Source organism: Patella vulgata, chromosome 4, assembly GCF_932274485.2.
Source record: "Patella vulgata chromosome 4, xgPatVulg1.2, whole genome shotgun sequence".
NCBI lineage: Eukaryota > Metazoa > Mollusca > Gastropoda > Patellidae > Patella > Patella vulgata.
Window position 1 is genome coordinate 72,028,382 of NC_065882.2, and position 23,467 is coordinate 72,051,848.

A 23,467-nucleotide genomic window follows, 5' to 3' on the forward strand; every position below is an offset into this window, starting at 1 on the left:
GTCTAATATTTGATTATATAATTTCACAATTTGGTATAGGCATTGTCCTAAATCAATTATACATTTAGATTTGTTATTCATTAAAATGTTTTTGAGTTTATGAATAGAAGGATAGGACCAAAGTCTGTCGTGAAAGAACTGGCAATGTAAATTTATACGTACACGGCAACAGAGGTGAACGCGGTATTCGTCTTTAATGGCGTCTGTTGTGCAGCAATTATAAATGCAATTTCTACGATCAATTCTTGTATAACGCCCGTTTTCGACATTCAATTTAAGCATACCACAACGAAATATTATATTTTGATATTTATTATCAATAGATGAATTTATGTAAAGTCCATGTTCATGTACAGTTTTCAACAATTTAAACCTCTCTTGTTTAAATTTGTACTCAACGTAGTATCTACGAACTCGCTCCTAAACCTGGTTAAGTCTATAGATATTCCCGTCATTCAATTCGTGTATGTAAAACTGTAATGCCCCATCACACACTGTAAAGAACATGGGAGCCGTCTTAGACTGGATTTTAAAATCTCTCGTTATAGATTGCCGGAACTCCTTGTCAACTTGACTATCGGAACGGCATGGATTACTTACCGTTTCGTATCTTTTCAAACGTTTATTTTTTATTATTTATAACTATTTATCTGTATCATAAATTTGGGTTTTCTTTGATATTGTTAAGCACATTTGAACACGTATGTGAATGATGCGCTATACAAATGGATTAGATAATATTAATAGCTAATAATTCCTCTTAAATAGCTTCTAGTCGTTCGGATGATACGAAAATCATAGGTTGAACTATGTAACCATGGACAGCTGGAATCCAATGCAGAGTGGGTAAAACGCCGATGTCAGGGCGTATGCTTGTCTTTATTAGCCCGATTAATACACAAAAATAGGGCGTTAAACCCTGTTCCATTTAAAGGGGCGTTAGGTAAAATTATGTAAAGAGCTGACAGTTCCCACTATAATAGTTAAAAATAGATATTGAAAACAGAATATGCCGAAACTTTCTGTCAAATTGATTCAGCGATTCAGTTTTAAACTTGCCTCGATCGTCATTACTACCGTTGGTGCGATAATAAGCAAAGTCTCGATTATCCATTTTTACGTTAAATCATCTATCACAAAACTCAATCAAATCCACTAAATATCCCAGGCTAATGATGGCATAAAGAGTTGAGTATGGTCTTGATAAGTTAATTCATGTCTAATTAATAATTTAGATAACATTTGAGGCCTAAATAATGAAAATTTATGTATGGATAATCCACGTTATAGTTGCTGGCAAAATGTATAGGTTTACATAATCATACTATTTGTGAATTAAATTTTTTGCATTGATCGGTTGACTAGTTGCTAAAGAGTCATTGAGTTGAAGAGTGGCTTTAACCTGGCTAAAATCGGGAGTATAATCATATGGTAATCCGAACTTGATCGACAGCTCTAACCTATCCTGTATGTATATAAGAGTAAAAGTAAAGTGTACATATCCTGTGTATATCTACAAACGCCAACTCTATCAACTATCCAGACACAGTCTATTACCTATATAATCTACGTCAATGTTATCGGAGTTGTGGTGTCGCCTATCTTGGGTATATAAGAAAGTTTATACTTACTATGATATAAGTCACGGGGCTAGGATATAAACATGTAGTGGTATATATACATAGTATACTGTATGTATATTATCTACCTATATAGAATATATTAACCTGGTGTACAATGCACTATTCTCTTTACACAAATGCTAGTGCATTTCAAACGGATTTAATCAACTCGCTGTGAATAAAAGACCGTGTGTTCTGGTCATAACTACTTCTAACGATATCAATATTCCAATAAAATTATGATCGACTATTGTATGGGAACGTTTTCTATTAACCCTGTGTTGGAGAGATAACATTGCCAAGACTGTTTTTTTGTTATAACTTTTCATTAGTTTGAGTGAATTCGTGTTGGATTAATTATTACAGAGCTTATCTGTTCGTAATAAATCACGCGATTTCAGCAGGTAATCAATCAATGATGAAGTTCACCAGTGAGGGTCGGTATTCTTCCCATCAAACTAGTGGTTGGTCAACCAGAAATCAAAAGAAACCCAATTTGATGGTAAACAATTTTGTGAAAGAAACGCCCAACGACAGGATAAGATCTAAATCAGTCCTCTTCTCGCGATCAGCGGTTGAAGAGAATAATGCGATTTACTCATCAAAATTAAAACCGACTAAAGACCGAGATAGCGAAAGTGAAGTTTGTGGTTCCCCTAGATCAGATTCAAGCAGAAGTTCTAAATACAGCAGCAGAAAATCCACCCTTGGTTCCAAGGATGATATTGACAATGCCAAAACTGCACATGGACGACAGTCTAGATCTGTGAGCGTATCTTCAGATACCACCATGGAGGAAGCTCCTGTGCCGCGTTCTGCGTGGAAAATATTTGAGGATAACATTAAAAACATTGATGATTCCGTGGACTACTTTGGTCAGACGCCAAAACCATCTTTCAAAGCAAGTGACGAATTCCAAAAGGTCATGGTGGATTTGTATGGGAATCCCGAATATGGGCAAAAGATCGGATACAGTCAGTTGAAAGGTAAGGTGGGAAACATATCAGCCATGGCATCAAGAATGGTTGCTAGGAAACGTGCAAAGAAGGATTTCCTCGAAGATGAAGTGGATATGTACGTCAGGCCAGAGCCCAGTAAAACTACAATAGAGAATGCCAGAAGAGGTTGGGGAATACTGCGAAGACACGTGCAAGAAAAGGTGGCCGCAAACAGAAACAAAGCTTCTAATTTACAATGGACAATGCTAGGTCAAACATTACGCGGAATGTCCAATGCGGAGCGTACGAGAATGGACTTGTATCAAAGGTATGGTATTTTACCACAACTTAATAACGATGGAAAATACGTGAGGGAGAATTCAATGCTCAGTCAAAAAGCTCGCTCTTTAGCCAGGAACACTGAAGCCGAGGAGGAGATAGAACTGAAGCCGAAACCCAAACGTTATGTGCGCGCTCGGAGTAGTGTTTTACCGAGAAGTTCCACGATATCATATACAAACTTAAACAAACAAAGACCCTTATATTCTAGACAAAGGGCCGTTTCAGTAGGTCCTAAACAAACATAGAGAGGTTTTTATTCAAGTGTAAAATACGAAAGTTATATTAAGTTGTACAAAGGATATCTGTGATAAAAAAAAACAAAGACCAACGGTACATGTTATATCTTCGTTTGATCTATATCTCTGATTTTCCTGTGATGTCATGTGCTTATATTTACCTATTGATCTATAAAAGGTATATAATAACTAACAAGGTGTAGAATGACAGATATATAGCAAAACTCATCAGCCCATTTCAATAATTTAATACAAATATATGCCACTTTTGTTGGTCTAAAGTCAACAATTTCGAAATTTCGGGTTGGCTTCAAAGAGTGGCTTTAATAAGATTATAAACAGAACAATTTGAGGCACCCGAGCAGATATTCGTTTTCCATTTAAAATGTGTAATAGCTGAAAGAGCTGTGGTTTATAAAGAAGTAACCCATTATGTAACCGCTATCCGATTGTTGGTTGAAAAAATAAATTATCATTATAATACGTTAAATATAATAATTTTGTTTTCTGGTTGTTAACATGGGTGGCAAAATGGGGATGATATATGAAGCAATGTGTATGGATGTCTTTCAGAGAAGATCATTCTTCTTATTATATTTTTCTCCTAAGAATTACAATTCGGATGTATTCCCAAGGTAAAACGGTCATGTAAGCCTGTGTTTTAAATATTATGTTGCACTGTAATTTACTAGACTGGGTTGTAAGTAAGTTGTGTTCCTTAAACTAAAGATCATGTATGTTTTAGTTCAGGATTTGGTCAGTTGAATATAATGTAATTATATAAGAGATTAATCCTATTTTCATATCATATGTTGATCATATAATTGTATAATTTCTAAGTCTGTTTTTCGTTTTAGCTTAATATAAAATCCCCTTACGAAATATAATATTTTCGTTTCAATTATACAAGTATATTTTGAACGTAAACATAGACTTAAAACATTTAATAGGTTATGACTTACATACACCTATGCACATGTTCATGTACATGTATGTCATTAAAACATATCTACATTGAAGATAACCAGTTTAACAGTAGCAGTTAAAATCATTGGTAAAAATTTGGAAGTAATCAATGTATTTTATATTGAACGGCATTATCTGGAAGTACTTGTGTGCTAGAATCTGATTTGATAACATATCATAATTTTATCAACTGGGCTATATAAACACAATTCGACACAAATGAACTAATTAAATTTGATAAACTCACATTTGAATATCAGTATTGTTATATTATGTTTATTTTATTTGTAATGCCGTGAAATGAGGTTTTACGTCCTATTTGTCTGTATCATTTTTTCTAATGAAGACGGGTATTCGACTTGAAGTGTGCGGTTATTATTGTGTCCAGATAGTGACGCTACGACATACTCTTATTTCGAATGCCAACTGTCAAGGGTTCTTTTACGTGAACGCTAAATTGTTTTTTTAATTATACCATTTGTATTATTATTGTTTTAAATATTACAAAGAAGACGTGAATTACGTGGAGTGGTACCCTACAAAGAGTAAGCATACGTTCGTGCACGATACTCGTCACAGCGAAAGCTTTCCAAGAAAATTATTTTGCCACTATGATATTTCCTTTACCACGGAAGAAATACGCGAATAAATCAAACTTTACCATTTAATCCGAGTCCTCAATTGGCGTGATAGGTTGTGGCTGGTCCAGTGGTTTGACGCGTGTGCGTGAAATCACAAGATCTGCCATGGAGTCGAGCGGCGTGGTTTCGATTCCCCAATTGACCGTGACAAGGAGTGGCGTGCCTGTCCAACCTCGTGGGTTTCTCCGGGTCCTCCGGTTACCCCCACTGCAAGTGTCCCGGTTTTGATTTGGTGTGAGTATTAAACGTCATAAAGTACAATTTGATGTTTGGGCCAAATCAATATGTATATTGGATGTTTCTGTAATATATATGTAAGATAACGAATATAGCAAAGATGTATATATTGCCTTCAATATTTACTGACTTTCATATATCCGACAAAGGGCAATTCCGAAAACAATCTGTAGTTTGAAGAAATAAGTAAACGCATAAAAAGAATAAATTCCCCAGAAAACCACAAATGTATTTGTCTGGCGGCTGTATGGCTCAAATCTTTGGAATCCCAAAATAGAAGCTAATGGGTCTAAAACAATATCGTATTAATATAACATGAATCCATATAATGTGATTTATGTTAAATTTTCAAATTTTTTATTATTATTTTGCCATTAATAATTACTTCAGTGTTCATTACAAATGACGCCCAAAACCATAAAGTTCATGACTCGTTTATTGCTCTTAAAATGTTCAATATGTCTTAAATATTGGATATTAGGATCCCATATTTACACGCTGTGATAACAAAATCAATATTAATTGAAATTGACCAATATTGAATTATAATTCATGTTTTTGATTTCGAATTTTATGAAAAATATTGATTTTGAGGTTTAGCTCCTTTAAAATGTGGCAGCTATTTCATCTCATTTATTTACAAAAAAAAAAAAATAATTGAATAACAGTAAACAGATCTATTCATTTATTTCAGCTTATAAAATACGTCAGTTAAATCCGGAATATAAGCTGTACTTAACAATAAATATTTAATAAACGCCTCCTTTCAATGCAGTACGGTAATTTGATTTTTTCCATTATAAATATTTAATATCTGAACATGAAAAGACGGATTTAATTTAATGTGACATATGGATCTAGGAAGAAAGGATATAGGATACGAAGTTTTAATCTCATTATGAATGACGTTTGTAATCTAAGTCGTGCGGTTGAAATTAACATAAAATGTGTTGGTGCACAAGTAAGAGTATTGGAGCTTGTCAAATATTTAACTGTGCTTGGCGGTACTTAAATCTCTTTTTGATAGACAGTGTTGGTGCAGGTTAGATCATAAGGCCTGTCATTGAGTGGCGGGTTTCGACTGCAGACTTGTACGTGATAAGGAAATTGATCACCTTATTATCCTCGTGGGTTCTTCCGGGTCCGTCGGTTTACTTCAATGCTTTGGTAGTGAACGCTACACCCCATTCTCGTTCTCACTCTTTTAATGGATAGAGAACTGTTTAATTCACAAATGTATGCCCAAGGCGGAAACTCTAAGGGGTGCGTTTTCGATCATAAGGTCTTGTTGGTTTTTCACCGAGTCCTTGTCCCCCGACTAACTCCCACTGCTAAGGACCCTACGCGCTAACGATTCATTGGAATAAAATTGAACCATGTTAGTCACGAAATGACCTAGGATGGATCAAGTAGATGTAAAACCCCACCCACACTCCCCATCTTGAATCAGTAGAGATATTTTAAAAGTAGACAATTTATAGCCTACTGTATTATGTATGTATTGTACAGATGACGTGTTTTACGTACAATACTTCCATTGTGAAGCCCTGATTATCTTTAGGGACAAATGTATATTAATAGCCTTGTACGTGAGCAATTTTTAAAATTTACTTTCGTTTTTTTTATGTTTCTATATCCGTGTGGGAATCTATATAGACTAGTATAACAATGATTTAATTGTACAACCACGCACGTGGTTTAGATGCAGCTTATCAATAATCATACCAGATTAACTACAATCTCTCTGGGATTTATACTATGCCATATACATTTGTATGAGGGTGCTAACATTCGGTAACAACAGACAAATATTAGTTTTATTTACTTACAGATATATTCCCACTATGTGTCATGCATTATGTATCAATCGGTTGGAGAATATGCCGGTAAAATATATTGTTAAAAACAATGTTTCAATGTTTGGTTGACCAGGTAGACCCAATCTCCTAAGATTATGTTTTGATACATCATAGTGACACCATTAGTGTTGAAATAGAAAAGGAAAGCAGAAATCAGTCTTAACCGAAAGGCAATATTCAGTCAATGAATCCAGTAATACTGATCATTAGATACTAGTAATTTCATTCGATCGGGGCCTTGTATTTTTGAAAGTACAATATACTACCTCTGCTTTCTGTTCTCAACTTGTGCCGGAGTTTCTCGATCTCGACAGGGGGGGGGGGGGGGTGAGGGTGTGGATGGACGAATGGTTACCTCGTGTGATTTGTATCATAAGGTCTGTAATTGTGCCAAGTGGCGAGGTTTCGATTCCCAGGTTGTACATGACAAGGAATAGGGTCGCCTGTCCAACCTCGTGGGTTTTCTCCGGGTCCTCCGGTTTCCTCCCGCGTTAAAGACACCTATGCGCAAGCGAATTATTGAAATAAAATTGAACCATGTGTTAGTCCCGGAATGACCTAGTTTGTGTCGAGTGGACGTTAAACCCATCTGGGTAGAAGCGGGCGTTAAGCCCCACAACCCCACCAACCAACCAACCAACCAGTTTAAGGTCGTCATATGATCATTATTAAGTGGCAATCGTTGATTCTTATAAAAAGAAAACTTATTTTTAAAACATGAATCATATTTCGCAAGAAATATCAAAGAATATGTTGTTCATACTGTCGGCATTTCATTTAAAACATGTACGAACGTGGAATTGCGACGTCAATCTAATAATATAGCAATGTACAATCGTCCCAAACAAGAAGACCAACAAGATGAGCAGCGGTTGGAGCCGCGTTCCAGATTTGTTTTCTATATATTATATACTTTAGTGTAGTGTGTTTGGTCGTGTAATGCTCAAAATGATGAGAATACCCCCATTAAAACGTTGCAGTTAAAGATACATTATTCAAGAGCTAATTTTGTATAGGCCTTCGACGTTATATACATTATTGATTAGACATTTATTAACATAATCAATTCTCGGTGCCATCGGATGCTCGAGATTTTATCTTGATTAGAACGGTTCGGCCATTTAATGATTTAATTTAAAGATAGGTTATCAGGCAACGAAGCATACGCCAACAACAGGTAAGTCGTCCAGGCAGTCAACAAGAGTTATCGCATATGTTTTCTTTTGTCGGTAATGAGACATTTATAATACACTAAAAATCTAATTAAGAGTAACAACTCATTAAGTAATTATCAGAAAATCATTAGAACTTGTTTGGCGTCTAGTTCTGCCCTATGCTAGTGCATCCACAATATTTTCGATCATAACTCCGCCAGTAATTATCAGAAATCCTCGAATATTATATAGGTGTATGGTCTCATGACCGTAAACACTGTGTATCAATTTAAAATCAATCAGGTGATAACTTTGGTCTCTAGAGCATCCACAACATTTTCAAAGTGATAAAGGCCCATAACCCTGGCAGTAATAATCGGAAATAAATAGGCTTCTTCGTCTCGTGATCTTAAACACTGGGTATAAATCTAAAGTAAATCAGATATTAAATTTAGCCTCTAGAGCATTCTAAAGGTTTTTTTTTAAAGTGATCAAGGGCCATAACTCTGGTAGCAGTTACCGGAAATCGTTGAAAATCTCATGGCCTTTAACTCTGTGCATAAATTTAATCGGATATTAACTTTAGCCTCTAGAGCGTCCACAATCAACATCTTGTCAACACTTCAAACAGTGATAACTTTGTTCAGAATAAAGTACTTTGAATGAATTTTTTAATATAATTCATTTGGGAGATAAATACCGACTGTTATTGTCCATTTGATACCGCTTCATGAAAAATTTAAGCGGTATCAAATGGACAATAACAGTCCTGTAATTTCTAAATAGTCGGTTTTTATCTCCTAAATCAAATGGACAATAACAGAATCCAAGAAATTTCCATTTTGGGCTACAGTTTGCATTATCTCTTTTTGAACTGGTATAGCAAGAATAATATTGTTGTTGGGTTTTTTTCAGTGTCAAATATGTTGACTGTCCAAGGACAATAATTACAGACATAGTAGCAGAGAATGAATCCATGTGGCTATAAACAATGTCTTGCCAGTAGATATTCAATAATCTTGTATCATTTAACATAGCTTATTAAAAGTAAACAAAGAAATAATAAAATAACACTTGATTATTTTATTATAACTGAGTGGCGAGTAAGGGTTGCTAAACAATAAGTAAGTCAGTCAGTCAAATCAACAACAATGTTATAAGAAACGTGCCCCGTGTACAAGGTCTCGTATCTTAAAGGAAAACTTTTATCAAACAATTTAATATTAACTTCCTTTCCAGAACATAAATGCCAACTTCACTAATTTGTTCTTAAGTTTATGCTCCTATGTTGTGTACTGCTTACACTTTTATTTTTTTTATTTATCGGTTATTGATAGTGTAGAAGTTAATCTAAATCTGTTATACATCACCTCCACCAAATCAAGGGCCTATATCTTAAAGGGCAAATTTAATCAAACAATTTAACATGAACTTCTTGTTTAAATTTATGTTCCTCTGTTGTGTACTGCTTACAATTTTATTTTTTATTTATCGGTTATTGATCGTTATTAATCTAAATTTGTTATACATCACGTCAATTTCAACCCAAGGGCTTATAGCTTAAAGGCCAACTTTAATCAAACAATTTAACATGAACTTCATTTTCAGAAAAAAAAGTTGAGCGTCACTAATTCGTTCTTGTTTAAATTAATGCCCCTCTATTGTGTACAGCTTACATTTCTTTTTTTTATTTATCGGTTATTTATAATCTAAATCGTGTATGCCCAACCCCAAGGTTAGGTGTTAAGGGCATGGTTACCATTTCCGACAGTCCATATATAACTAATCCTTGCTTTTGCTATCAATGTTTGGATTTTTTTTTTTTTTTATAAACTGGGTGCATAAAGTCTGCTGTCATTTCAAAGAACTGTATTTTATTGTTTATTGTTTGGTTTTGATAAGGTGTCACTTTAAAGCTGGTTTCTTTATTTATAATCATAAACTTATGATAGATAAGTATCCTAGAAGTTTATTTATCTTAGGCGTGGAACAAAATTTAATTATAGTAAATATACATACTTTAAGAATGTCGATAGTAAGAAAGATATTATTTCATTATAAGTACATATAAAAGATAAAATCATAATGGTCAATGATTTACTAATAGTGAAAATTCAATAACTCCACATATGTATACGCGAGAACATGCAATACAACTGTATAAGTACATAGTTTACTACTTAATTCATTGCCTTTAAAGGAGAAAGAATAAGACATTTTCGTTCGTTCCTGGAGTTTAACGTCAACTTTCACCTAGGGTGATATCGCAGACAAGTTATAAAAGACATGTCAATAGTTTGTTTTTATACCAGGAATTGTTCCCCAAGAGCCATGTATCTTGATGTCGTTCTTCTTCTTCTTGTAGGCGATGGACATGTACGATCGCAATCTGAACAACAGACCTACCTTACTTGCAGAGATGTGAAAAGCTAGTACGACCAGGTTCTTTTTGAAGGGGTAACGGATCATCGAATGACGGACTTCCATATTTGATACGACGGCACATTTTCAAAATGGAGACAATGACGGAATGTGCAGTTTTATTAATGATTCTATTATTTTGCCCCAACTTTATTTTTACTCTAAATGTGATTGCCTAAATATGAAATGCAAGCCCTTAAATATCACCTCAATTAACTGAATCTCAAGTAGATGAACAAAAGCTACGTATACACCATTGCTCCTACACAAATCATGCCCTGCATTCTTTTAAATGTATTTCTTATCTGCCTATAATATTTTAAACAATGTACATATTTGATAAGAGTATGCTTTTAAATAAATATTGACTGTATTTTTAAGAATAACTTCAGACGAGTTTTTATAACAGTGTGCGTGTTTGCTAGAAATAGATATTATATATAATTTATAGACAGTTTTAAATAGATAGATATCTATATTGACAAAACTTATCTTAATGTACTTGTAGTGCAATAAAAATCACACTTATATATATATTATACATGTACTACTAAATTCCACCGTGGTAAGTGGCTATCTTTACTAAGCTCTATATGTATTTCGCTGTATCTATATCTAGAAGGTGTTAAAACCAGAACAAAAGGAGTAATATTGTTAAAACGATTTTTTAATTTGCTCACGTTATAAAAATTAAAGTTACAATTTTCATATACATGTATTAGATAATTAATCTGCATTTATAAAACTGTTCATCTACATTTTCTAGGAGCCTTGGGGGCTCAGTGGGTAGGTCGCTGGCTCGGTAACCTGGAGTTTCGGGGTTCAATCCTAGTATCACCCATGACAGTGTCGGAGAATGGAGGGTCTGATGTGGAACAACGTCTAGTCGTACGTAAATTAAATCTTAACAGTTGTAATTAGAAATAACAGAAGGCCGTAGCGCATTATGACAGCCTTCTTATACGTCTGTATTAGATAACTGACCTTTATAGGTTCAAGTATGCCTTCTACAGGTGACGTCACATCACGGGCGTCCATCATTGGCTCCATGGCGCGTGCATCGTTTACATAAGACGTTGTTTCGTTAACATTTACTCATTTCATATACCAATAACACTAAATAGGAAATAGTTTTTTTTTATGTAGATATACTTCAAACACCTTTATTTATTTTTTTTTCTAATACTTCAAAAAACAAAAATGTTTTAGGATTTAATTTACAGATGGACAAAAAATAACATCGCGAGCTCATTAAGCCACACCCATGTCACCCATCCCTCTCGGAGTGATTAGCGGCCTAGCGATTATTCACTACCGGTCAGCGTGGCCCTCGTAGCACACTGAATGGCTTAATTATGCTTATCGTCATTAGCCCAAATGGCCGGAAAAGCAGGGAGACAAAACTCCATTTGGTTTCATATACATGTCCTATTAGCCATACGGTCACAGTCACGCATATTAAAATAATAAAGATATAACACGAGATAAGGTCCATGTCGAGACTAAAAAATATGTCCCGATGCGCCATTGATAGTTGTCGCTAAGAAATTTCTTTCGACTTAATTCGCGTTAATATGTACTTCAGATTGATTATTTTATTTCAGAAAACAAAATCAAAACAGCAAAATAGCCTAGTTCTATAAAATTTCAATTGCACAAGTATAGTAAATATTGAACATTAAACCATTTATGGCCGGATATTCATGTTTCACATATTATTGTTTGCAATTGATTCCTATTGCTTAAAATGGAGCATCACGACTTTAACTATACTTGAACACTATTTTCAAGCAATCGAACAGCAAAGTAGAATTGTTTTGTTAGCATAGATAAGATTCTCTCAAATGGAAATCTGATGATATACAGAATGATCAAACTGTAGGGTAGGTGAGATTTAACATGTACAGTACGAGGCGTGTGAGACGCACGGTCGAAAGATTAAGACAATGAGCAGTCAATAGAAAAATCGTGGTAGCATTTTATACTATAGGTTAGTGGGTTGTAGGGGTTGCCGAAAACGTTAAAAGTAAGACATGGTTCACCTATTGCATGTATTTACACGTTGGCGATATACCTTGTTTGTGTATAATTCTATATTGACCTGCATGTGGGCCATCATTGGTACAAAGCACAAACAATCCCGGGTGTTTTACGGGCTTTTCAAGCACACGGGTACATGGGGACAGGGGCGCCCTTATGGTGCACTTATATGATTTCTCAAAAATACGGGAAAATCACAGGTACATGGGACAGGAATATTGTAAAACATTGTGACATAAACTACCTGTGGGGATAATGGATACATGCCAAAAGATTGCGTTTAATTTAGTGTCAAATGGACTCAATCCGCAAGTACCTGTGAATTTCGCCGGTTTTCCCCGAAGGAATTATTAGTGAGCAGAAATTCGCCCCGTGTATCTATCATTCCTCGTCCCTTCTGTCAATGGCCGACATCAATATTGTCCTTTAACACGAACATGTTTGATATTAAATATTATATGATTTAGCACCAAATACGAAGAAAAATGAAGAAGCTTAAAAAATATTGAAAAATATGAAGAAAAAGAAACAACAGAATTGACCTGTAACACAATCATCTGATGAAAATATTGAAGGGTATTGATCATTCCGACTTTTTGCTACTCTCGATCACAGGAATCTATGGGCTCTCAGACATACTTTTAGCACATGATTCCCCTAAATTCATGTTTACTTCCCGATCCTTCCGCCCCTAAATCACGATTTCTCATTAAAACCTGGCAGAAAATGTAAAATCAAAATCTCTTCTTTCCATCTAGATCAAAGATAGGTTGCCAGGCAACGAAACATACGCCCACAGCAGCTAAATTGTCCGGGCAGTCAACAAGTGTTGTCGAATATTTTTACTTCTTTCGGTAATGAAACATTTATAATACACTAAAATCTGATTAAGAGTAACAACTCATGAAGTAATTATCAGAAACCCATTAGAATTTGTTTGGTTTTTATAAAGTTCTGCCCAATGCTAACGTTTAGTATACAAAACTTTTAATATCATGGATTTAGCTGTTCAAGTCATAAAAATTCATTGAAAATCAGTATACTTGTTCGTCTCAAGCTCTTAAACTCTGTGTATCAATATGAAGTCAATCGGATGATAACTTTAGCCTCTAGAGCGTCACAAGATTTTTCAAAGTGATCAAGGGCCATAACTGTGACAATAATTATCGAAAATCACTGAAAATGAATAGACTTATTTGTCTCATGACCTTAAACACTGTGTATAAATTTAAAGTCAATCGGATATTGACTTTAGCCTCTAGAGCGCCCACAAGATTTTTCAAAGTGATCAAGGGCCATAACTCTGGCAGTAAATATCGAAAATCACTGAAAATGAATAGACTTCATCTCATGACCTTAAACACTGTGTATAAATTTAACGTCAATCGGATATTAACTTTAGCCTTTAGAGTGTCCGCAAGATTTTTCCAAGTGATCACGGGCCATAACTCTGGCAGTAATTATCGTAAATCGCTGAAAATCAATAGGCTTCTTCGTCTCATGACCTTAAGCACCGTGTTTAAATTCAAAGTCAATCGGATATTAACTTTTCCCTCTAGAGCGTCCACAAGATTTTTTGAAGTGATCAAGGGCCATAACTCTGGCAGTAATTATCGAAAATAAATGAAAATGAATAGACTTTTTCGTCTCATGACAGTAAATATCGAAAATCACTGAAAATGAATAGACTTCATCTCATGACCTTAAACACTGTGTATAAATTTAAAGTCAATCGGATATTAACTTTAGCCTCTAGAGCGTCCACAAGCAATTGTGGACGCCAGACCGACGGACGGAAGGACGGACGGACAGACGGAGGCGACGACAATATACGACCACATTTCAATGTGGGCGTATAAAAAGCCAACCATAATTGCAATGCAAGGCGGGATGGGGGTGGCGAGAAAGAGGGAAATGTTATATTTATGAATAGCCCCAAGACAGGCGAAAAGTATGCTAATATGTTATTAAACTAGTGCTGAAATCAGTTTGTGTCGATATATCTATTGTAGTCTGGAGGCTCAGCGCGGGGGGGGGGGGGGGGAAGGGGGTGTCCATCAAATGGGCACAAAACCAGACCCAACTTTTCTAGAGTAAAATTTTGCGTAGAATACGATGCCGAGTGGTAATCAGTCCGCCGTTGGGGCGTTTCCGAGATATTCGGGGTCAAAGGTCAAATGGGTTCATTTGCACTGAAAGTGAATGCGCGGTCATTCTTGTATCATGAAAATAAGCTGAAAATGATCGAAAGTAATCACACTTTCAATAAAAATGTAAACTTGCTAAATATACGAGCCCGAACCTTATAATCTTAACAGCTGTCTGATGGGTATACTTTGGGGGAGGGTGGGGTGGTGCTCATTTATTGCTTATTCATTATTAGGAGTCCATCGTTTCTATCATATTATTTGCATTGCACAGAAAGCGAAATCCGGAAGCGGACAGGATTGTGAAGCAATTTAAACCTGTTGTATTTCCTAGTTCATAGAAACGTACCAGTGTAAATCTCACCAGACTTTCATTTATATCTATGTTGTATATTTATTTTCCGTTTGTTAATAGCAACCACCATCAGAGAGTACAAGCCTTGAAAATTCATAATGCAATCTACAAGGGATCGTCATAATTGTAGAAACATGATCTGATCCTCTTGTCTTACATATTCTGTCCTCTAGACATTATTTTTTCCACAGATGATAAAAAAACGAAGATTTATGCGGGATGAGCAAATATTGTGTGGGCGTATTTGATTCCCGGGAGCTTGGGTGTAACAGTTTTTAAGATAAAATCATATTCCAAAATTATAAGAATAGATGGACAATTCACAAGTTTGTTAATCACTCAATTGATATGAGAACGAAGTGTTCGTGCATAAATCGTGCATGATCACGCAATTGATCTTTTAATCAATAAAACCTTCCTGCCTCATTAGATCATTCCGGATATCTGTTAATAGAGTTTTTAAAACATATTCTCCACTACTTGAGGGTTTACTTGGCTGCTCCAGTATGGTTTTAGGATAAGTGTCATACAGCTTTCTTTTTATTTCTGGGTGTTGTGTTAACTGTAATAAATGAAATGGGTTTTAAATCACTCTACAAAATCATGATAATTTCGAGACTAATGTATTATTTCACTAATTCGCTTGTATGAAGTTGTGGGCGGGGTGAGCCCACTACATTATTACTACCTCTAAATTTCAAGATATGTTGGACTAGAAAGTTCCCACGCCTATCTTTAAAGCCCGAACATGCAAGCAGGACAAGGTTTCAAAATATATGTACATGTACTATACACGATCAAATATACATTTATTCATAAATATTTGTTCACACATTATTCAAACGAATTAATTCTAAATAAAGTTATAGCCATTCAAAATCTCTATTAGTTTTCATTAATTTCAGACCGCCATCTGGGTGTGTCTTCGGCAAACAAAGTAATAACAATTCGGCGATGTTTCATTCTTCATAACAGGTTTTTATACGACCACAGTTTCATATGGAGGAAAATTGTCGTCGTCCTCATACATAAATTGAATGTTTATAACCCAAAGATCTCGATGCCTTTCGATATTCGCGCATATTGGATCGTAACTTCCTGGACCGAAACTGATCGAAACTGCTCCTTCTACGCACAGACTGTAAAAGTATGTAATACCAAGGATCTGGACCATATAGAGGTCATAATTGTGACCCGATTTTGATGAAACATTAAATATTTGTTTATATCCCAAAGTTTTCAGTTTCTTTCGAGATGACATGTACCGGACGGTAACTTTTTTGGATTATGGCGTTTTTAGATTGTGGATCCTCTAGAGGTTACAATTTTTATCCAATTTTAAAAACCGCTCAAATATATCACCGATACATCCTAATGACGTTTAAGTTCGAATTTCGTGAAAATCGGGTCGAGACTGTGGACGAAATGATCGCTTTATGTACGCTAATAGTGTAAACGTAAGTACCAAGGTGGTGAACCCTCTATAAGTCACACTATTTATCCGATTTTGATAAAATTTTAAATATATGTTTATATCCCATAGATCTTGGTTCCTTTAGATATTGTCCCATGTTGGACCGTAACATACTGGATTATAAACCCTGGTTCTCTGCCCAAAATGTAGGCGTATCTTGCATGACAACCGCTTGTTTTATACCCCGATGTGCATAATTAAATAATAACATCGGTTTTCACATTAAAATAGTATACATATTTTTTTTACTTTTGCTGTGCCTTTAAATTGTTGGATATTTTGTGAGTTTGCAAATTTTAAATAAAACCCGAGGGCAAGTGTCTCCAAAATGAGTATTTTATATATTCAATTTATTCTATTTTGATATGGGCTGCCTAAATGTAAAACTGTTTTTAAAATACATACCTTTGCTTGGTATGCTTGTGTCATATATTTGTCGGCGTTTTCACCAAACCATTTTATATTATCAAAGTTTGCTACTTCTCTACCACAATTCAGTATATCATTTTCCTCTGACAACTTCATTATTTTTGCTTTTGCCTTCCGAACGTTATCTTCAAACAATTCTACAAAAATAAATTGTATACATTATGTATAAGATTTAGATAAAGAGATGGTCGTTCTTGCTATAATGATTCAAAAATAGATAATGCAAAAATTGTGAGTGTTTAATTGACAACAAATAGCTTCGAAGGTCAGTCCTTTTATGGAGTGGTGTCCATTTAACGTTAACCGATTATATGGCACGGATGGTTACTTGTTCTTGGTCCCCAACAGAATCAAAACAAACATTTTATGTTTTTGAGGATGGGACTTTCAAGTACTGTAAGGCAGTTCTAGAATTGTTAGCTAATTTTACATGAAGTTACATAGACAAAGCCAGATATGTTTGCTTAACCAAGACAAAACAAGTACAGTTTAAGGAATTGTAAATGCTGGGATATATAATACGTCTATGATATAGAACGCTGTGTCAGTTAATAAAGAAGATATAGACTGTTAGCACATTTAATCAACTCTATGGAGTGATACATCAACTTGTCGGTCGGTTGATAAATACTGACCCAAGGTCATTAATGGTATATCTGTCAAAAGTGTGCCGGGCATAATATGAAGTATATGATCTGTAATGACATGAATGCGAAAGCGTCTTGCCGATTCTCTGGGAAAGATATTTTTTGTACTCGTGATTTATCCACATAAAATAACCCAGGGAAAAATAATTTATCCAGGCTTTATGCAAATTTTGTGTTAGTAGATTGCTTTAACTTTCGAAATTGCCAATAAACGACAAGACCGTGTTCAAAGCTTGTGGCGTGTTACATTGCAAACAATCGTAAGCAAGTACTAGAAGTTCAGATTCTAAACTAATAGAAGTAGTTCTATTTAAAATCCGTCTTTAAAACTCCAGCTCAGTCACGATCTAAAGTCGAATGTAATAGAACATGCTCGATTGCAACACCTTCCGACATTTTAAACCTTAGTCAGCAAATAGAATAACTTTTGAATTGTGACGACAGGCGACAGATACTGACACTGTAAAGCTAACGTAACTTTAGAACATGTACAATAACACAGTTTACTTACCCGTTTTCTTATATTCTACAAACTGAGTAACACTGCAAAATGTAACACCGTCTACTTCAAATTCCCACTTATAGCCCTTACTGAGTGGAGAGTCAGCTCGAATTAACTCATACTCCTTTGAAAGTTTTTGAGATAATTTCCTGTAATCTTTATACTTCAAAGCTTCTTCTTGTGGTTTAGATTCCGGTTCAACAGCAGCTGCTTCATCGGATGTATTATCTTCCTTGGGTTTATGAGGACTTTTCTCAACATGTGTTTCTAACGTACCCTTGATATTGTTTAAAACACCTTTTGGGGGTTTAGAATCGGGTTCAGTGTTCCAACTTTCTTTATCAACCGTTGGTCCATGTGTTCTATCATTTTTGTAACTGCCGTTCTGTTTGTTACCCTTTGGGGTTTTGGATTTTCGTTTTTTACTATCCTTCCACGTTTGCAAATTCTCAGAACTCTTGCGATCCACTCGTCTTTTTCTGTCACCATTCTCATTGATGGTCAAATCTTTAGCAGAACTGGATATGGAAGCATTTGCGTCATGTTTACCTGGCTCTTGGTTGTTCAACTGATCAGTATTCTCGCCAGGCACATCATTTATCCTGTCCTTTATTAAGGATATCGCCATAGCATCTTCTGACGATTCGATTTCCGTTTCCTTGCCTTTAGTTATATAAAAATCCATTGCAGACCCAGAAACTAGTACTGGGGAATCCGAATTTTCTTTGGAAGCCTCAGATTTGTCATATGTATCAGTGGGCAATTGAAATCTATTACTTTCGAAACCTGAATCAGTATCATCGGACTTTTCTGGCGTTTCAGTATGATCCTGTGAACCAGTTGGTTTAGAAGGATGTGATGTGGTTTTATGGCCATTCTCCTCGTTGTTACTTGTAGCCTTTATAGAACGATTTGAAAACTGGTCACCCTTCATAATTTCATCACGGACTTCCATTAGAATGAATTCGCTCCAATGTCGCCATTTAAAAAATGCTTCTTTACATTGATGTAGATGACGTATGATCTCCTCTCTATCTCTTTTCTGAAGATTTAATATTGTCTTTGGAAACGAATTAATAAGTAATTGTTTGAACTCTTCATTTTGGGAAATCTGAAGAATATATATAAAACTAAAATATTTTACTACTTAATCCATGAAGAAAACAAGATTTTAAAGTTAATATTCAAGTGAAACAGTGTTTTCTTAAAGCAAAGAACACCCGGTTAAGACGTTCTTAAAGAGGCGTAATCCTTTATTAATTTTATATAATGTCACATTAAAAATAACTAGCCAAAACTAATTAACGAAATTCTATTATTGATCTATTTCAACGAAGGTTTGCTGAGCTTCAAAACATACTCTGTACGACTCATATAACGAATATGAATCCTAACACCCCATATGTGGTCAAATGCAGTATAAATTCTAATCTAAAAAAACAATGTAACTATGAATAGTCAAATTAAGGCAAATCGATGTGGTGAAGATCTAATAATTACTCTTACCGATACAACTCTTTATGTATCCCCTTCCTTGATAGTTAAATCCTAAATACATAACTACCTATCTAAAATACCCTCAAATTCCACGTGTGGCAAAATATATATCTGTAAATGCTTGAGAAAACAGAAGTGTACGGTACCTTAGCTTTAACACCTTTCTTGTATATATCATTTCTTTGTTCGTACCACTGCTTTGAAGTGGAGTTAGATACCCTGTCGTCCAGTAAATCACCTGGTCTAGATATTCCAATAGCTCGTTTCTTATTTACTTCATCTTTAAAAAGATCTTGACAAAAATAAAATATAATAAATTAGACTGTATTCCAAACTGCTACCATAACAATTTGTCTAAAGAACAAAATCTACACAAGAGAGAGAGAGAGAGAGAGAGAGAGAGAGAGAGAGAGATGGGGTTTAACTCGACACAAACCAGGTAATATTTATTTCAATAATTCGTTTGTGTGTAGGGGTCTTTAGCAATGGCAGGAAACCGAGGGATCCGGAGAAAACCCACGAGGTTAAACAGGCGACCCTACAACGTACAACCAGGGGGAATCGAAGCCACGCCAGTTGAGTCAATGACATATCTTATGATACAGCGCGCATGTGCTAACCATTCGCCCCCCCCCCACACACAAACACCATCTGCACACTAAAGCTGTAATTTTTATCATTGTATGCACAACTATGAAAATTTGTAACGCAACACACTGGATAATGATAACTATGTTGTAAGTTTGTATGCTTGATAACGACTAGTATAAATTCGTCTAAACGTTGTGTGTATATATGATATAGTGATTGCTATCTATGCTTCTTTTTGGAGGGGGGGGGGGCTAGTGGACTAGAGTGTCAGGCTTCGACCTGTAGCCGGTCTTCACCCCTGGCTTGCGGTTGTGGTTTCGATCTCTGGTGTGAGCTTATATGGCTTGGAGATAGGCACGCCTTCTCAGCCTCGTGGGGTTATACCTGCGCGTGCGCTAAATTAATAAATACGAAAATAAAGACAAACTGACTGCAATATCACCTTCGGTGGAAGCGGACGCTGAACTCTAAGAACAATAACATCTATGCTTTAATCCAACAATGACCCCAAATAAACGGTGTCATGGCGGAGTGGTGTAAAATCTTAAGGGTTATAGACTGTAACTCTAAGAACAATAACATCTATGCTTTAATCCAACAATGACCCCAAATAAACGGTGTTATGGCGGAGTGGTGTAAAATCTTAAGGGTTATAGACTGTATCCTTATTGTTACTGTTCATCTTGTTCGGTAAACAAAGTTAATGATTAAAATATATGAGATATAGACTGGATCATTAGTATTACTGTTCCTCTTGTGCGGTTAACTATGTTAATGATTAAAATATTTGAGATAAGTTCAAGTTCATCAGTTAACGAGGATCTTAACATTTTATTTGCCTATCTTGCATTCCATATTTACTCATGAATCAATCAAATATATCATTAGAAACTCTTTATCACTGTATAAGGGTATCTATCACACCAATTAAAGATGGGTTGCCAGGCAACGAAGCATACGCCCACAGCAGCTAAATCGTCCGGGCAGTCAACAAGTGTTGTCGCATATTTTTACTTTTTTCGGTAATGAAACATTTATAATATAATACACTAAAATCTGATTATTTCAACAACTCATGAAGTATTTATCAGAAAACAATTAGAATTTGTTTGGTTTTTATAAAGTTCTGCCCCATGCTAACATTTAGTGTACGAAACTTTTAATATCATGAATTTAGCTGTTCAAGTCAATGAAAATCAATATACTTGTTCGTCTCAAGACCTTAAACTGTGTGTATCAATCTGAAGTGAATCGGATGATAACTTTAGCCTCTAGAGCGTCACAAGATTTTTCAAAGTGATCAAGGGCCATAACTTTGGCAGTCATCGGAAATCGTTGAAAATCAATAGGATTCTTCGTCTTATGATCTCAAACACTGTGTATAAATTTAAAGTCAATCCACAAGATTTTTTGAAGTGATCAAGGGCCATAACTCTGGCAGAAAATCACTGAAAATGAACAGACTTCTTCGTCTCATGACCTTAAACACTGTGTATAAATTTAAAGTCAATCGGATATTAACTTTAGCCTCTAGAGTGTCCACAAGATTTTTTTAAGGGATCAAGGGCCATAACTTTGGCAGTTATTATCGGAAATCTCTTCTTCGTTGCATGGCCTTAAACACTGTATATAAATTTAAAGTCAATCGGATTTTAACTTTAGTCTCTCGAGCGTCCACAAGTAATTGTGGACGCCGGACGAACGGACGGACGGGGGCGACGGCAATATACGACCACATTTCAATGTGAGCGTATAAAAATAATATATCTTTATAAATTGTAAAGGCGTTGTAAAATTATTGTACACCAGTTTATATACACTAATCATATTACATTAATGGTGGGGAGTCAAAAGATCGTATCTGGATTTTGCGAAATTGTCCAGGAGAGCCAAAAAAACACACAGGGGTTAAGAATCAAAATGTCTAATTAAACCGTCACGTCAAAATGTCGTATGTAAAATGTCGTATTTCTGAAGCTTTCTTAAATATTTCTGTACAAAGTGTATGTGTAGCCATTAAAACAATATGTAACTATCCGCGCTTATCAAGCTCAACATTTAGTGCAGAAATAAAGAGTAAAAGCTAGTTATTTGCAATTTTATACAGCAAAGACGTATCTCAAGAAAATATTCACCTTTACCTGCTTCAATTTCATAGAATTCACACAGTAGACGCTCAACAATAATTTCTATAATACATATTTAACTATAAAACAATACTGGCTACATTTTGTTTGATTGTAATACTTTGGTTAGACACAAAAGTGATATTTTTAAAAAAAAAATACGGCATTTTCACTCTTAATATTTTGTTGTTTTTTTGAGAACACCCCATATACGACATTTTGAAACAATATCTATAAAACCTCTTTTTATTGGCTTAGAAATAAGACAACTAGATGAAAAGATGAGGAAGAAAATCCTCATTCTGAAGAAGCAAAAAAGTAAATTTCGCAAAATATGCCGGATACGACCTTTTGACTCCCCACCGACGAACGTGGTTTTCACTCATTTTCGTTCATTTTAGGTCTATGGGGTACATAACCACGTTGACAGACCTCTGGCTAGATTTATTAATTTTACTATACTTCGTAACATTTCTTACCTGCTTTACAATAAAACATGTATTGATCCAGAAAACAAAATTCAACACCATCAACAACAAACTTAATACAATGACGATTACTTAATGGTGAATCATTATCGAAGAATAAAAACTTCTCTGAACGATCCGGGCTTTCCCTGCTGTTCGAAGTTTCCTTAACGGGGGGGTGAATATTTGGGCTTTCTTGTATCATTGGTTCGACGAGAAACGTTTTCCTTGGCTCTTAGCTTATCACGCACATCCATTAATATCAAATCCCTCCAAAACCATATCTTGTTCTCACGTTTCGTTAAGAGATTTGGCCCTTGTTTTTTTATGTCCCGTCTCTCATATCCTTTCACTTGAAGTATTTTCTTTGGATATGATTTTAACAAAGTATTCTTTAGAGATTCATTTTGTGTAAACTGAAACAAAGGGAATATTATTTTATAAAACCATCAAAGAGTCCATTAGCTCCCGAAATCAATTGTGTATTAAACGAAACATGCACTTTAATTTTACAAATAGTAAGATACATGTATTTATCTTAGAAATGCTGTTGATATCGGTTATTTCCTATTTCTCTACATCATAGGTTCATACTATATTAAATTCAAATTTTAAAAGGTCACAAATGAAGGGGAATAATGAATGCCTGTTTTTTTTTATTACAATTGGTGTATTTATTCGTTTTGCCCGTAGATTAAGATCAATGCTTGTATATAATCGTTTTTGTTCGAAGATAAAGGTTAATATTTGTAAAAATAAAGACCAACTTCCAATGT

General features: G+C 35.1%; 2 protein-coding genes across 2 annotated transcripts; one reads left to right on the plus strand and one right to left on the minus strand.

The window, feature by feature from the left end:
* Positions 1 to 1,662: 1,662 nt before the first annotated feature.
* On the plus strand, positions 1,663 to 3,636 carry LOC126818530 (uncharacterized). The gene has a single exon (XM_050545993.2). It carries the CDS (start codon positions 2,038 to 2,040, stop codon positions 3,145 to 3,147), a length of 1,110 nt encoding a protein of 369 aa, XP_050401950.1. The 5' UTR covers positions 1,663 to 2,037; the 3' UTR covers positions 3,148 to 3,636.
* Positions 3,637 to 14,521: 10,885 nt separating this feature from the next.
* Positions 14,522 to 23,046, minus strand: LOC130012418 (uncharacterized). Its single transcript, XM_056100305.1, has 5 exons — positions 22,704 to 23,046; positions 19,654 to 19,799; positions 18,020 to 19,121; positions 16,838 to 16,998; positions 14,522 to 15,520 (listed from the first exon to the last, which is right to left on the minus strand). Exons 1-5 carry the CDS (start codon positions 22,894 to 22,896, stop codon positions 15,359 to 15,361), a joined length of 1,764 nt encoding a protein of 587 aa, XP_055956280.1. The 5' UTR covers positions 22,897 to 23,046; the 3' UTR covers positions 14,522 to 15,358.
* Positions 23,047 to 23,467: the final 421 nt, after the last annotated feature.

Coding starts and splice junctions, on each gene's coding strand:
- LOC126818530 (XM_050545993.2), top strand. CDS start 2,038: ATGATGAAGTTCACCAGTGAGGGTCGGTATTCTTCCCATCAAACTAGT.
- LOC130012418 (XM_056100305.1), bottom strand. CDS start 22,896: ATGATACAAGAAAGCCCAAATATTCACCCCCCCGTTAAGGAAACTTCG. Junction 16,999..18,019: donor TGTAGAATATAAGAAAACGG/GTAAGTAAACTG, acceptor TTATTTTTGTAG/AATTGTTTGAAGATAACGTT. Junction 15,521..16,837: donor CACAAGCATACCAAGCAAAG/GTATGTATTTTA, acceptor CATTTATTACAG/TTAACACAACACCCAGAAAT.